Raw genomic sequence first — 16,943 nt, 5'->3', positions numbered from 1 at the left:
GCCTTGATAGGGATCTAATTTGCATCACAATCCTCTGCCATCAAAATGTCCTCTCTTTTTCTCTGCTCTTTATCAGGGCCAACTCAAAACATTTTAATGCCTGAAATGTAGAATAAGATGCCTCCTCACCATTTCATGTACAGAATTCAACTGGATCTTACATCAACACTGGTGATAGGACAACATTCCCCAACATACCTGAGAGTAGCAGGTTATTTAGGGGATGCACAGCAGGTTAGCTTAGGGGGCAATGGTTGGTAGCTACTGTCACCTCCAGCATTTGCCACCTGAAGCAACTGCCTAATGTTAGGCCAGCCCTGCTCTTTGTCTATCCCCCCCAGTTTGCACATAATGCTAAGCCATGGTTTATTAAGCAATGGTTAATTAAACCATGGCTTAGTGTTATGTGTGAACCCAGCCCAGCAGCGTAACAATAGTTTATTAACTATGGTTAAAGATTTCTTGTTAACCCAGGTTTGTAGTTGGTTTATAAACCTTAGCTAACATTAACCATAGCTTAGTGTTATCTACAAACCTGGACTGCCTTCTTAACTGTGGTTAAGAAGCTATCATTGCCCAAAAGCTACAGAGTGAAAAGCAGCAAAAAAAAATCAACAGCTCTCAAGGCTTGGCTGCTCTTGCTGGTGCTTTTAAATATTCTGTAATGTAATAGACCAAAAGTTAAATAATTGTCTGCCAGATGCCTCAGCTGTAACTAGGTTTATTAACCATGGTTAACATTAAACATGGTTTAGTGTTGTATGTGAACCAGGCCTTTGAATTTCTGCAGTTTCTTATTTTTTTCCTCTTGAATTTTCTTTGTGTTTCAGAACTATGATTCTCTCCCTTTCTCCACAACTTCCTTAGCAACTCCTACCTATGTCACTAGGGGCCATTACATCTTGCAACTTCAAATTATGTGTATTCAGTACTAAGGAAGGGCTTCCCCGCATATCCTCCAGGGGGTGATAACACATCACATGGGGCTAATCATGGCTACTAAATCAGGCTTTTAGATTTTTCTCACATCTTCTGAGTGGCTTGAAGCATGACAAAATGTTTCAAGACAAGAAACATTGAGCTGTGTTTCCTCTTTTGGCAGTGCTGGGGTAACCAGCAAAGTGGGAAACATGCACTCAAGCGCAAACATGCACACCCCTTGGGGAAATGTATGTCCTCCATCTGTTCCTCAGAACTTGTGAAGTCATCCTTGACTGGATGTGGTTTCCTCTCTCGCTTCAGTACTATCACCCTCTATTCTCTGCAATTCTAGCATTTGACGTTATCCGTGCCAATGATCTGAATTCTCACTTCTTCAGAAAATCCATTTCCAGCAAGGATTCTGAGTACTCAGAAGCATGCATTGGTCCTTTCTCCAGCACAGCAGAGGAAACAAGAAGGAGTTCAATGCCCCATCATTCCTTTTTTGGAAACATTTGGGAAGTCTAAGTCTCTCTTGCAGGAGCCCTCCCCACTCCCCCTCTGTCTCCCCTCTTCCCCTCCAAACTTACCTGACAACACTAACAACAGGAAGGGTTGATTCCATTAGGATCTCCATTAGGCTTTAGATGCTGCTATGATTATGTATAGCAGCATCCAGGGTATCAGGAGCCATGGGAACTACATTTCATATGACTCCAGGTTTATTGGATGTCTCTGCAAGAATCACAGCAGTGCCTAGGGTCCAGTGGAGGCCCTGTTGTAAGCTACAGCCACCAACAGGTAACTTTTGGAGATACATATATAAAAAAGGAGTGGGGAAAACCTCATGGATAGAATGATGGCTCAAGGGATACAGAGAGGAGACCTCCAAGCCCCACTGAGCTCCTGATGGTGGGGCCTAAACTCAGAATCAGCTTGTAAATAAACCTGCCAACTTTTCAAGCAGTCCTCATGCACTTGTCAAATTAAATTGTTTTTCATCAAAACTTATGCTCCATCAGGCTGAAGGGAGGTGGATCTCCCCACTACTTCTAGGCTTCAGGAACGAAGAGGTGTGAGGCCCAGTTGTGATTCCTCAGTCCAGAGTAGAAAATGTACTCTGGAGATGCTCAGAGGCGCTGTCTCCTCCAGCAAGCCCAGAGGTGCCGAAGCTACAGAAGTGAGTGACATGAGAGTTTCATTTTTAGAGGTCTGAACCTATTTCAGTCAACCCTAGATCAAATGTAGCACTGTCCACTTGGCTTATAAAGAAACTCTCAGTCTCTGGGCATTTCCACAGATGTGGGAGGTCATAACTTTGAACAGCCAACTGGCTCCTGAGTACCTGCTCCCCCCAGCTTTTCAATCCCTCTGCAGAAGAGCTTACGGATGACAGGAGGGAAAGAGAAGACCCATTCTACCCGGGCCAGGAAGCCCCAACACGAATGCTGCACAGCAGAGGAAGAAAAATAGAAAATCACAGGATCCAAGCTAGCATTTAAGGTGCTGAGAAGCAAGGCTGCATCCCTCCATCCTGGATCTCTCCCCTGGATAAAGCCAACCACATGGGAGATGTTGTAAGGTGAGAAGCAGATGATGAAGATGGCTAAAGTGGCTGCCACCAGCCCTACAGCTCGCTGCTTTTTGCTCCTGCAGATGTGCGGCGAGGAGATCACGATCCTGATAAAGCCAAAGTAGCAGAAGAAGGTGATCAAGGATGGGACCAGGAAAAGGACGATGCCAAGCTCCAGGCGGACGGGGAGCAGGATTGCGAGCTGACCATCTGTGAAGTTTTTGTAACAGTTCTTACTGGAGTTGTCGCTTGGTAGAGTATTGTTGTCCGGTTGAAACTCAGTGATGTACACAATGCTGCAGTGGGCAAAGGAGCAGGCCCAGAGGCCGAAGCTGGCTACTGCCACGTAGGCCGAATGACACCTCAGCTTGTAGTGGATAGGATAGGCCACGCCCAAGTAGCGCTCCACGCTCACCGCCGTGAGGAAGAGAGTGCTGGAGTAGATTGTGCTGAAGTAGACGAGTCCGCTGAGGGGGCACAGAGGATCAGGGAGTGGCCAGTGGCCGATGACCTCCTCGGCCACCTTGAAGGGCAAGAAAGCCAAGAAGCAGAGGTCGGAAATGGTGAGGTTGAGAAGGAGGATGCAGTTGGGGGTGGCCTTGGTCTTCAGCTTCTGGATGAGGGCGCTCAGGGCCAGCAGGTTGGTGGGGAAGCCTGTCAGGATAGTGAGCAGGTAGATGGAGAGGTAGGCCTCGGGAGGCATGCTGGAGGCTTGCCACCTGTGGGGAGATGAGGCGTGTGAGAGAGAGGCAGTTTGTGAAGAGAGGATAGAGAGGAGAAGGGGAAAGAGATCTGAACCACATTCGCATCATACATTCATTCCACTATTATTCCACTTTAAACAGTCCCGACTTCCCCCAAATAATCCTGGGAAGTATAGTTTGTGAAGGGTGAGAGTTGCTAGGAGACCCTTATTCCTCTCACAGAGCTACAATTTCCAGAGTTCTTTGGGAAGAGGCACTGACTGTTAACACTCTGGCAGTTGTAGCTCTGTGAGGGGAACAGGGATCTCCTCACAACTCTCAGCACCCTAAACTTCCCAGGATTCTTTGGGGGAAGCCATTACTGGAAGCGTGGCAACAGCAACTCCCATTGGGTTCTCTTGGCATGCCTGAGAGAGGGTCCTTCAGATGCCTATCCTTACCTGTGTTCCTCTACCTGTCTTCCTTCCATTGTAAACTGATATTCTCCCAAATATGCCCATTTTACTATGCAATATGTGCCTCATATGCACAGTTTTGCAATGACATTTCCCTGAATATAATGCATTTTTGAATGCTATTTCCATATTCATTTTTATGCGCACATTACCTGAGTATACGCATTTTTGTACACTTTACTTGGCTAGAGAATGGCATTGCAAAATTTGGAGAAGTGTGAATTTTGAACGGTGGCTGCATTTTGGTTGGCATATTGCTTCAAAAAGAGGGAATCAGGTAGGCTCACCTTTGAATCTGAACTGAATTGATTTTTTCCTCCATCCTTAGCCCTACCCCCCCAAACACCCTTAGGCAGTATATATAAGAGCTCCAGTTAATTTGAAGGTTGTTGAGAGAAAAGATGGTTCTAAGAAGACACTGGAACATTTGGTTCTCTGTTTGCTTTGCAAGCCTCTTTTAATCCACCAAAGAGATTCAAATCTGCTGCTCCCTCTGAATTTACCACCTAGGGTGGCCCTGCATGGGCAGACAAGATCTACAGAGGCCCACTTATAATTGAGCCAGGGTAGGGAGGTCTGCCAAGAAGAGGTGAAGCAATTTCAACATATATATGCGCAATACACAGAAGCCGTGGGGAAATTGAGACAGCAAACATGGAGGCGTTTATTTGTCTACTTCGGTGGCTCTTGAGCAAATCTCTGCACCAGCCTGTCCCAATCTCCACCAGACTGGCTGTTCTGGGTCATGGGTTCTCTATGGTGGATAATTGGGAAAGAGCAAACTCCTGGTTTTATATATCCCCTTAAGTCTCTCGCTTTTCCTAACGTCTCTTTAGGAACCTAGGAAGCTGCTTTATACCAAGTCAGACCATCAGCTTCTCTAGCTCTGTACTGTCCGCACTGACTGGCAGAGGCTTTCCAGGGGTTCGGGCAAGGAATCTTTCCCAGCCTTACCCAGAGTGATTTTATAAGCCACGGTGGCTGAAGTTTGATCAAGTGAGGTCTGAAAAACCCGCTCTGAGAGAAGATGCAGTAGCATCTACAAAACTCCTCCGCCTCATTACTTGCTATATTCATCTCTGTTTGTCAGTTCTGTACTAGGACCTGAGTTGGCTCCCTCACCCTTAGGATGGCTTCAGACATCAGCTCAGAAGCAGGAAACCAGTAATGATGGATAGAGATGGCAGGTTAGAAAGTGGGAAATTAGGATGGAAAGAGTCAGAGGAATTCTTAGGGTATATATGCTTGGAGGGTGAGAAAGGGTGATTCAAGGGCAGTGTTACAGGAGAGTCCTGCAAAGGACCAGCTGGAATTCTTTAAAACTGCACCCCATTCCCCATGGCTCTCTATTAGTGGGATAGTTCTTTTTTTCTTGTCTGCCCTAATAATAACTGCATTTCAGGGTTGGCTTTGATCTACAACAATCTCTTCCAATTTGGCAGCATCCCCAGAAAAGGTCAACAAGGGATTTTGGTTTACAAAGCCTGCAACAAAAGAGCTGTCTGTTTGGATAGAGTGATATGGGCACTGGTCCAGCACCAACCTGCTGGCATAAACCATCCTGGCACACTTGGCATCATGCCCTGGGCAATCATTGCTGGTTTTCTCCTCACTTTTCTTTGTCCTTCCTGGCTGTCTATGCTGATGGGTGGCCTGATCCTAAGAAGGATCCAAGGCCACAGAGTAAAGGGTGCTTAGTAGGCCAGCCTTGCAAATATGCCCACGAAGTAACTTAGGCCACATTTGTTTATTTATTTATTATTTGATTTATATTCCGCCTTTCCTCCAGGCAGGAGCCCATGATACTCCCATCTAGTCACACATACTCACATGGAAAACTCCTGTCAACATATAAATACAAATGTTCCTAAGGCTTTCCTGTCTATTTGCTTGAAGATAATATATACACACAGTTCTGAAAGCAACAAAGGGAACTTCACCCAAGCTTGCTCTGGATTCCTATAAGGATTCCATTAATCACCTAAAAATATATGCACATAATTGTGATTAACAAAACAGAGGTTTTTATTGTATTACCAAAACGTTTCGGCTTCCTCCTTCATCAGCTCCTAACATACAAATGGTGGTGATACACTGATGACATCTTTATGGTCTGGACAAATGGTAAAGAGAGTTTAGAACAATTTAAAAATTACATCAACTCTATCCATCCATATATTAAGTTTACATTTAATAGTACAAATGATAATCCTCACATCCCTTTTCTTGATGTCCTTTTTACCATTGAAAACAACAAAACAGCCAATGATCTCTACAGCAAATCTTCTGGTGCCCACACCTATTTAAACTGGAAATCCTGCCATCCTACACATATAAAGAAAAACATTGTGTATAGCTTAGCTCTGAGAATCAAACTTATTTGCAACACTGAAGATAAATACCAGAGAAGGATCACTGAACTTAAAGAACACCTTCTTCTGAGAGGATATCCTTCATGTATTATCGATTGCAACATCCACCGAGCCTCCATTCTGTCCAGAGAAAACCTCCTCCATCATAATGAGGTGTCAAAGAACAAAGAGCAACGGATTCCATTTGTGGTAGATTTCCATCCAGCATCTCCTAACTATCACCGAGCAATCAGGGAGAGCTACCCATTGCTGGCAAACTCTGAACATCTTGCTACAGCCATCAGCAGCTCTCCTGTTGTAGCATTTTGCCAGCCTCCTAATTTGTGCAGACTGTTAGAGAGAGCTGTGCTTAAGCCACTTATCACCAATCCTGGGTCTCATCCTTGTCACTCCAAACGCTGTGTTACCTGTGTCAGGGAGACAGCTACTTTCACAAGCACTAGGACAGGCAGGACATATTACATCAAACAGAACATCACCTGCAGGTCCTGCAATATAATTTATGTCACTGAATGCTAAAGACCAGGATGTCATATCCAATACGTAGGAAAAACCACAACTGACCTACGCACACGCTTCAGAAACCACAAATTGGCAATCTTAACAAAAGAAGTGGAGCCACCAGTTGCAAAACATTTCAACATTGAGGGTCACAGCCTGTTGGACTTTTCTATAACAGCTATAGAGATGCCAACAGATCCAGCAGCATTGACTTGGATATACTCTCTGGACACATTGGCACCACATGACCTGAACCTGGAGGACAGTACAAACATTGCTTAGCTTCTGCAAAGGAAGGTCCTCTGAGCATTCCATCCTCAAAGCTCTATAGCTGCCACCTTGGTAACAGCATTTGTATGTTAGCCAGAGCTTGGAAGATTACTTTTAAAAAGTAATAAATTACAGTTACAGTTACATGGCCCCCCAAAAGTAGTAATTACTGTTACAATTGCAATTGCTCTGAAAGTAACTGATTACTTTACTTTTATTCAAAAGTGATTGCTACAATTACATTTTAGTTACTTTTTTTTAAAAAAAAAAGCCTACATGGTGCTGGCCTTGGCTGCTGCGTGTCTAAGTAGCCTAAAACAACATTAAAAATAAGCACGCACACACACAGAGGGTAGTAGTATATATATATTTTTATCCATAAGATTAACAGAATGGCATAACAGAATCTCACATCCCCTCACCCCACCCCCAGCAATGATACCCCAACGCACATATTATTGGATATATATTGCCTCCAGCTCTTTTCTCCTTCCAATCTTGTCAATTTTTAAACAATTGTTTTCTCCACCCCGTCTTGCTATCCACCTCCTCCCTTGTAGCCTCCTAAGCACCCATAGAGCATGAAGAACAACGCTGCACAGAAGCCCAATTTGAAGTACATGATTTTTATTCACAAATCAGAGGAGCAGAAGACTTCTCCTGCTCCCCCCCAAGTAATATGCAAAAGTAATGCTAGAAACATTACAATTACTCCTCAAAAGTAATTAAGTTACTACTCATTCTATTACCAGCAAAATGTAATGAAGTTACCCACTCGTTACTCAAAAAATAATAAATTACAAGTAATTCGTTACTTGTAACTAGTTACTTCCAAGCTCTGATGTTAGCAGCTGATGAAGGCGGAAGCCGAAACGTTTTGGTAATACAATAAAAACCTCTGTTTCATTAATCACAATTACGTGTATATATATGTATCCTTCGTAGTCCAACCCTCTAACCACTACACTGCACTGGCTCTCAATTATCACAGATAATTAATACCACAAATAAATGGCTATTTATAGAGCTGCCAAAGGTATAGTCAAGAGTGAAGCTGAGAAGGTAGGCAATGAGTTCAAGCCCCTCCTCCAAGGAGAACATAATAAGGACTCTGCTGGATCACACCAAAGCTCCACCAAGTCCCACATCCTCTTTCTAGGCAGGGATAGGTGAGATATTCCATTCAGTTTGCATTCCAAGCTCAATCTATCAAATTTGCACTTTCTGAAACAATATGAGAACTAAAACACAGCCACTCTTCGAAATTTGCACTGAATCAAATTTTGCAATGTAGTTTACCAACCAAACACTGTTACAAAAATGCGTATGTAAAGGGAAAGTGTGCATACAAATGAATATATGAGTGAAAATAACATACAAAAATGCATTATGATGAGATGCAGCTTGCAAAATGGGTACATCAATCAAAACCGCCTGCAAAAATGTGTTTATTAGGAGAAATTTGCACTAAAATGCTGGAGAATTTTCATGAGGATTTTTTAAAAAAAACAACAACATGCAAATTGCTGCAGAAATGTGGAGAACTGAATTTAAGACTGGAAAAATGAGAAATGGAGAGAACCAAAATAGACAGGTATTCCCATCCCTTTTTCCAGGCAGAGCTTGAGCAAGACATTTTGCTGCGTGAGGTGGAAGGACAGGCAACGGCCCCAGATGTCAATGAGGCTGCAGCCCTATATGTTGTGCTATGTGTAGTTGTGTTGCTTAATTTGGTTTAAAAGCAGCACCAGAGCAGCAGAGAGTAACAGCAGATGTTGAAATGCGAGTGTGCCAGCGTGTGTGTGTGTTTGCCTAAGAAAGCAGGGTTTTACCCTGCAACAGCATCACTGAGACTGGAGACTTAGTGAAATAAGAAAAGCTACTTTATTTATAGAAATACATAGTAGATAGAAAAGGCAAACCTAGTTCTAACTAACTAGCTAAGCTGGAGGCATAACTCCCAGGTGTAGGAGTCAGCCCCACGCTTGGAGAGAGAGCAGAGACAAAGGGAGTCTCCTCTCTCCTGGATGAAGGGAGTGGAAAAAGGTGCAAGGAGGAGGGGCAGGTAAGCTTCCCTAAAGGTGTCACAGTCAGTCAGAGCATCACAGGTAAAAGGTAAACAAGCCTATCCATCTGGAGGACCCTAGCTCTGTCTTCCTTCTGGAGCACAAACAAAAGAACAAAACAGGAGTTGCTCTTGCCCCACTTCCAACACTATAATCACTTACCTAGGAGTGAGCCCCACTGAACTCACTCTGGCATCTCTGGGACCTACTGCCTGATCCCAGAGGCTCCAGTTGTCTCTCTACACAGGGCCAGCTCTATGGACAGAAGGTTCCAGGAACTCCACATGCACAGCATGAACACAGTTGCTCTCCCTGCTGTTGGTTCTCCACAACTGGCCCTCAATGACACACTGCCTGTGTGAACATGGCCACTCTGGGTGGAATGCAAGATCCCGATGCTTTTGTCAGCTCAGCAACCCTGTAAGGTAGGTGAAGCTGAGAGACAGTGACCGGCCCAGGGTCACCCAGCGAGTGCACTGCAGCTGGGCAGGCATTTGACCTAAGGTTGGCATTCTTGTCACTGCACCACCATGGCAACAGCTTGACCCTCACCAGAGAGACACGTTGCTCAGATTAACAAGTCGGAGCGAGCTCAAAGAGGAGTACAAGCCGTCACATTGTCAGTGCCACCCTCTTCCACCATCCTCGGTCACCTGGCAGAAGTGCTGAGTCAGTGTGACTCTCAGAAAAGGCTGGCTTACTGTGCCTGCCGTTCCCCCTTCCATTTTGCTGTAGTGGCGGTTCTGGAGAATAGCAGATGGCAGGACTCCCCAGGCTAGCAAATGGGACTGGAAAGGCAACTTTACAATGAAAAGCGAGAGATGGGGAAGATCTATGGAGCCCTCTGTATGAGGTCAATAAAGCCCTTGAGAAAGCACATGGATGGATGGGGAGGTCAAAGCTCCGACGGAGGGTGGAAATAATTTCCTGTAACAAATGCTGACCCCAAAACACTGGCAGGGTGCCCACTTGGACTTCAGAGAAAGCTGATCTGTCTCAATCATGCTGTTTGCTTTGGAAGTGGGAGCTCTGCATCTTGCCAAGTTTGCACGTGTTATTTCTCTCTGCTGCTTCAAGGAACAGAAAAAAAGCTACTGCTTCTTGAAAATCAGCCCATTTGGGACTCAGAGATGCCCAAGACAGACCTGTTCATCTGCTTTGTCTAGGAGCAATTTATGGGCAAGCTCAATTAATCCTCCCATGAGAGATTCCAGAAAAGTAGCCCTGCTTGTCTTCTCTGTCTGTCCGTCTTTCTCTGTCTCACTCACACACTCACTCTTTCGTTCTCTGCAACAGACTAAGGCTCTGTGATACATTGGAGGTCTGTGATTGGATTTCCCATCTCTTAATATTTGCGCAAAAAGCACAGTCACCATATGGGTGTTTGGATTTAGATCAGAACTGCAGTACTGGAGGATAGTGGTTGACCTGTACCCAGGGATGGGAGAGAAATACGATTCAGTTTGCATTTATAGGCTAACCTACCAGCCTTGCAAATATGTCCGCAGACTTACTAGTTCCAGAGCTATAATTACAGAGTTGTTTAAGAATCGCTCTTCCCAGGGAACTCTGGGAATTGTGGCTCTGAGAGTGTAGTAGTGGTCTCCTCTCTGCACCCTTAACAAACTACACTTCCCAGGGTTCTTTGGGGAAGAATCCCAGAGCTACAATTACCAGAATTCTCTGTTAAACCATTGTAGAATTGTAGCTTTGTGAGGGGAACAGGGGTCCCCCAACAACTCTCAGGACTACACTTCCCATGATTCTTTGGTGGAAGCCATGACTCTTTAAAATACTTCTTCACCCAGAGCATCGTTAAACTACAGAATTCCCTCCCAAAAGAGGCAGTGATGGCCACCAACTTAGATGCTTTTAAAAGAGGATTAGACAAATTCATAGAGGATAAGGCTATTAATGGCTACTAGCCATGATGGCTATGCTCTCCCTCCATGGTCAAAGGCAGGATACTTCTGAATACCAACTGCTGAAAACTGCAGGAGGGGAGAGCGTTCTTGCGCTCAGGTCCTGCTTGTGGGCTTCCCATAGGCATCTGGTTGCCCACTGTGAGAACTGGATGCTGGACTAGATGGGCCACTGCCCTGATCCAGTAGGCTCTTCTTATGATCTTAAACTGGTATCATAGTGCTTTAAATACATAGTACAGATGGAGCCCAAGTCAACTCCATCTTCTATATCTGTGTTTCTCAAACAGTGGGCTGGGATACACCGGTGAGAGACCTCTTTCAGGTGGGCCTCAGTGCCACAGCCTGCCCAGTGCCTTGTCACCTGCCTGCCTTGCTCCCTAGCCATGCCATATCTGTTTGATTGGAATTACTCCTTGCATGCTGAGTAGAAGAGGCCAGGAGACAGAGAAGATTCAAGGGGCATGGAGGATAAAGGGGTAGGGGCTAGAGGAAGTGTTGAAGGAAATTAGAAACTGAGATATAAAATTAATATGCAATAATAATAATAATAATAAATAGAAAAGATGAGAAATGAGAACTGTTATAAGAGAGAAGAGAAAAGTGAATGTAAAAAGACTAGGGAGGAGCGATGAAAGAAACTGACAGTTGCGGTGGGAGATAAAGTACAAGCTGAGCGTGAAAGGAGAATGGGAGAAGAAATTACAGGAGAGGAATAAAAATACTTCGAGAGACATGTGGGGTTAAGGAAAATATAGAAGAAGAAGCCATTTAGAATCTTTGGACTAGCAATTACTGCCTATGATGGGGAGGCTGAGTCACAATACCTCTAGGGGGGGGAAATGCCTGTTCTTAGCACAAGGGAAGCTGAGCTATGGAACTCCTTGCCACAAGGAAAAGGCTGTGGCAAAGAATTTAGCCATTTCCAAAAATGGATTAGATATCAGTAGAAAATGATGTCACTAATTTTAACCAACTCTGTCTCCATCTGTCACCACTTTCAGACTGGTGCTGCCCCTGAACCACCATTTTGTGACTGAGGGGGAGCTCAGTAATTTTCAGCAGTTTGAGAACCCCTGCTCTACATGGCAACCCTTCAGATATCTGAAGACCACTGTCACGTCTCCCCTTCATCTTCTCTGTTCCAAACGTATCGCCACTGATTTTTCCAGGATGTTAGGGTTCTATTTGCATTTATTAATCTTTTGCCTTTTTTTGGCATTTGTTAATCCTGCTTTTCTCTTTTAGTTTTCTTTTCTTTTGTTTTTGGTCATTCAGCAAAACAATACACCCTCCTTTAGTAATGTCACAGTTTGGTAATGCTGTGGAAAGGTCACTCAAACAGAGCTGACGCTCTTGGGTAACAACTAGGAGGCTTGCACCCAATTTATTGGCTGCAGAAAGAAGCGATCCAACTGTTGACATAGGATATCAGACACTGTTGATGGTTGCCCTACTAAAAGATGCGTAAGCCAATGGTAATAATAATATGCTAACAGAAGAAGCTAATGAAATACCTGTCGTAAATGTCGATTGGAGATAAAAGAGCAGCTGGGGGTATTTGGCTCTTGCATGCACAGCTCACTGCAGTGCCAAGCTGACTGTTATCTAAGTTCAGGCACAGAGATGTGGGTTCATAGGGTGTGGGCAGAGAGGCAGATATACAGGGGGGAGGCAGATGGGGCAAAGTGTATTGGGTGGGTGGGAGCTTTGTCCCACACTAGGGGTGGGGGAGAAAATTTGGTCTGCATTTAAAGCTGAATCTATCAAATTTGCACTTTCCAAAACACTATGGGAAATTCACACTTATCCAAATTTTGCAATGCAGTTCTCCGACCAAACCATATTTTCAAAAATGCATATTTTTTTGGGGGGGGGGAATGTGTATTCAAATGAATACATAACATACAAAAATGCATTCTATTGGGAGAAACTGCTTGTAAAAAAAGTGTACATTAACCAAAACTGCAGACAAAAAAAATGTGTTTCCTAGGAGAAATCTGTACTAAAATGTTGAAGAACTTTCTTGAGGGTTTTGTAAAACAAAATGTACAGATTGCTACAGACATGTGGGAAACTGAATTTAAGACTGGGAAAGATGAGAGAGAACCAAACCTGACAGATTCTTCCATTCCTATCACACACATTAGATTACTGAACGGGAGGGGGGACAACTCTATATTTCACATTAAGGTTGAGCCAACATTTCTAAGAAACCATTTCTGCCAGCATTATGTAGTGGTTCAAGTAGGAAACCAGGATTCAAGTCTCCACTCGGCCCTGGTTCTTAAAGATCAGCTGTTGTGTGTGCCACTTCGTTCTCAGAGCTCCTCGAGAATTTTGTGCAAAAAATCAGAATGAATGCTCAATAAACAGATCATCTGATGATCTCACCACCTGATGACCATGGAGACAGTAAACATGGAGCACAGAGGCTTTGGAGGTGCCAAGGGAAGACCTCAAGTGCACCATTGAGTCCATGGGCACCACATTTGTGACCCCTGCTTTAAAGCATGGCCACAGAAGGAACAGGGGTCATTTAGGGAAGGGTCATAGCTCAGTGGAAGAGAATCTGTTTTGCATGCAGAAAGTCCCAGCTTCAGTCCTTGATAGGGCTGGGAATGTCCCCTGTCTGAATCCCTGGAGAGCAGCTGCCTGTTAGCATAGTTACTCAATGATCTGACTCAGCATGAGGCACATGGCACCACTTGCAGGGTTTGTTTCCCAGATTGCCACTTTCCTGGATGCATCACCACCCACACCATCCTGTGCAAAAAGGTCATGCTAGCCAGCCAGCCCTGTTTCTTGAAATGATCCATCTGAGACCGGCAAAGCTGTTGATGGAAGGCTATGAAAGCAAGAGGTGATAGGGATCAGATTCTGCCAGATCAGATGGCAAACTGTTGCTAGCTGTTAGCAGCTGACCTGTGTTCTCGTTATCTCTGGAAAGGAAATTGCTGAGGATCCAACTCTATTGCTTTTGTCCCTGATAAGGGGAATAATACATTTCCGGGCAGTCTGGCTGCATGGTTGAGTTGATTCATCCCTGGGATATGGCATGACATACATTGGGTTTGATGAAAGAACAGCAAGTGAACTTTGCCCTTCAGTTGCACAGCCTAAGGGCTCCTTAGGACTCCTAGAACTCAGGGCATGGTCTGAAGGCACACGAAGCAGCATCAACTCGCTAAGGTCAATACCTTGATGGGAAACTTGCTTGGGAAGACCTACGCACATTGTCTTGAATAGAATCTGGGGTTCATCAATCTTGGGGCAGTCAGAGTGGATTTTAATTATAGAAGTAAGGGTTACCTCTGAGTATGTATAACAGGGGTTGGGAACATTTTTCAGCCTGAGGTCCGGATTCCCTTCTGGGCAACTTTCTGGAGGCCACATACCAGTGGTGGGCAGTGCCAGAGACAAACGTGGGCAGTGCAGTAGTCTAGTTTATGCACACACATGCACACTTAGGCCACATCCACACCAGACATTTATTCCCCTTTAAACAGTCATGGCTTCCCCCACAGAATCCTGGGAAGTGTAGTTTGTGAAGGGTGCCGAGTGTTGTTAGGAGACCCCTATTCCTCCTCTGACAGAGGTCCAATGGCTGGAGTGGTTTAACAGTCAGCCCCTCTTCCCAGGAATTGGCGCTCAGTGAGGGGAATACTCTGAACATCTCTCAGCACCCTTCCCAAACTACACTTCCCAGGATTCTTTGGGGGAAGCCACGACTGATTAAAGTGGAATAAATGTCTGGTGCGGATGTGGCCACACACTCACACCTCTACGCCTATGTCTGCCATCCAGGCTATCAAGAGGCATTATCAAGGGAATTCTAGCCAGGGGAAAACATTCAAGAAGTTGTGAAGCAAGGGTGGTGAGGGGTGTGTCCTGAGTAAGAGGGGGAAAGGTGGGTGTCCTAGGAAGAGTCCCAAGGTCCAGATACAGAGACCTGGAGGGCTGCATTTGACCCACGGGCCTGAGACTCCCCACCTGAGGTAGACTGTGGTCCCCATTTTTATTAGTGGCAAGGGTGCTTTCACACATGGGGCTAATAGCACTAGTTTAACGGATTTAAAAGGTAGCACTTCTGTCTTGATTTCTAAAATCCCTTTCACACTTCAGTACCTCTTGCAATAAGGAACAGTACTTTTTCAGCCAATATAGCGGCATTTCTCGCAACTGTCTTTCACACAGCTTGTTTTCGTCCCATGCACACTGTTCCCCACTGTGTAGGAGGTCAAAGATCTTGTCCCGTCGCCATGCAAGCTCTCTCCCTTTAGGATCTGACTTTTTAAATTGTTTTAGTTGTATCAAGATGGGGTGTGTGTGGGAAATGCTGCTGCTATCTGCGCTGATGCCAGAATACCGGTACAACGTTCATCAGGCAAAAAACCCCAACAACCTGCGTGACTAAAGGGTGGGAACACACTGCATGCTGGGATGCCTGTCACATGAGCAGCAGCAGCTAGCAAAACACTCCTACGATCTTCCGGGTCCCCAGCCTTGCTAACAGATTATTTCTGGTATCATTTATTGCGGAAATTAGCGCTACACTTGCACCCCTATTTGGATGCTCATCATAGCTTGCTTTTTCCTGTGCCTTGTTTTCAGCAAGTTTTCCATAATTGGGCTTCTTCCTGTGAATTATGCCATGCCGTAATAGAATACGTAAGTCAGGAAATCAGACGGTCCTCAAGCCCATTAGTTCTAATGACTTTCACTGCTCTCTGGGGACATAGAAAAGGCAGGCAATTAAAGAGCAGTTTACTGCGGGGCCTGGTGATGACCCAATGATGTAAGTGAGGTCTGATAAATAGGAGTGTCAGAAGCTAATTGCCATGATGGGCAGGGCAATGCACCTTCATTTTGACAGTCAGTCCTTGAAAAGCTTTCCCTGGGCCTATAGGAGAAAGGGAGGCAATGGGTCACACACAGAAGGAGCCCCCTAACAAAGTTTCAGGACCCCATGGCAGTGGAGAGCAGAATGGGAAAGTAAGGCTGCGTACATACTATACATTCTGTGGCAGCTGGTGGCTCTTTCGACAGCTCCTTGAAAGTCTGGACTAAAACCTGGAGTGGATTCCCCTGCCCCACTGACATGTATGCCACTGCATACATTTAAAGTACCTCTTACGTTGCTGGGTCCCCTCAGGGTTATTTAGCAGTGGTGGTGACAGCAACACACAAAGCCACCATTTCCATTTCCCACAATGCCCTGGGGCAGCCAACAAAGTGGGGCATTGTGGGAAATTAAAATGGAGACTCACACATCTAGCCACCGGACATGATGAGCCTGGAGATGGTGGGCCCTCCTGGGTTAGTGGGGCCCTGGGAGTTGCCTTAGGATGCCACGTGTTGATGCCAGGCCTGGCCACAGGGAGTTCTGTCTGGGGCTAGAGGAATGTGACAATTCTAAGAATCACTCAGGATATTGGGAACAGGGAGAGACATCTTGGGAAAGCCAGCCTGATCCATGATGAATTTCCTGTCCCAAAGGAGAGCCACACAGAAGTTAGGGCAGAAGCAGGCAGACACTTGTAAATTCACCAGCCACTGGTTGGGCCTCTATATAGGGAGCCCTTATCCACAATCCTGATCTTTAAACTACAGTAGTTCTTTGATAAGATATCTGAAATATGGAAGCATCATATGAAGACACAGGATTGCAAACTGTTTCGCTCACCCACTTCAAGTCTTCATACCCTTTCCTTTTGACCTAAAAGAATTGGCTCTTTTCAGTTTGAAAAAATGTGTCAAAGGCGATGGAAAGATATGTGCCTTCTGGTGGCGCCTCTTTCAGTGTCAGTCAAGCAACAGAACTAGGCTTTCAATTGAGGGTGTCGCACCTTGCTTCTGATGATGTCAGATGAAGCCCTGGCTGGCTGGCTCCACAGAGGTGAGTGCACATCAGAACGCAATCCCTCCCAAGGGTTTAAATAGGCAATCTCCCATTCCCTCCTCACTGGAATGTAAAATCCAGTTATTGTCTGAGAGTGCCAGCTAAGGATGAAAGGTTCTCCCTGTTTCTCATTTTTCCAAACTTCAGTTCAGTTCCCCACATTTCTCCAGCAATTTGTGAATTTTCTTTTTAAAACCCTCGTGAAAATTCTCCAGCATTTTAGTGCGAATCTCTCCTAATAAACGTGTTTGCAGGCA

At 45.1% G+C, this 16,943-nt stretch overlaps 1 protein-coding gene and 1 pseudogene across 2 annotated transcripts in view; one reads left to right on the top strand and one right to left on the bottom strand.

The window, feature by feature from the left end:
• Positions 1-1,557: 1,557 nt before the first annotated feature.
• The window catches only part of LOC133370491 (free fatty acid receptor 3-like), a 37,248-nt gene continuing 21,862 nt past the window's right edge, over positions 1,558-16,943 (bottom strand). For both annotated transcript variants that reach the window (XM_061596890.1, XM_061596891.1), the window contains exon 2: positions 1,558-3,213. In XM_061596890.1, the coding sequence (XP_061452874.1) occupies positions 2,232-3,197 (966 nt within the window). In that variant the 5' untranslated portion in view covers positions 3,198-3,213 and the 3' untranslated portion in view covers positions 1,558-2,231. The remainder of the gene's footprint in view (positions 3,214-16,943) is intronic.
• LOC133370851 (free fatty acid receptor 2-like) overlaps positions 16,647-16,943 on the top strand; it is a 31,322-nt pseudogene continuing 31,025 nt past the window's right edge.

The sequence above is a fragment of the Rhineura floridana genome, chromosome 15 (genome assembly GCF_030035675.1).
Source record: "Rhineura floridana isolate rRhiFlo1 chromosome 15, rRhiFlo1.hap2, whole genome shotgun sequence".
Lineage (NCBI taxonomy): Eukaryota > Metazoa > Chordata > Lepidosauria > Squamata > Rhineuridae > Rhineura > Rhineura floridana.
This window is presented reverse-complemented; position numbering and strand designations above follow the sequence as displayed.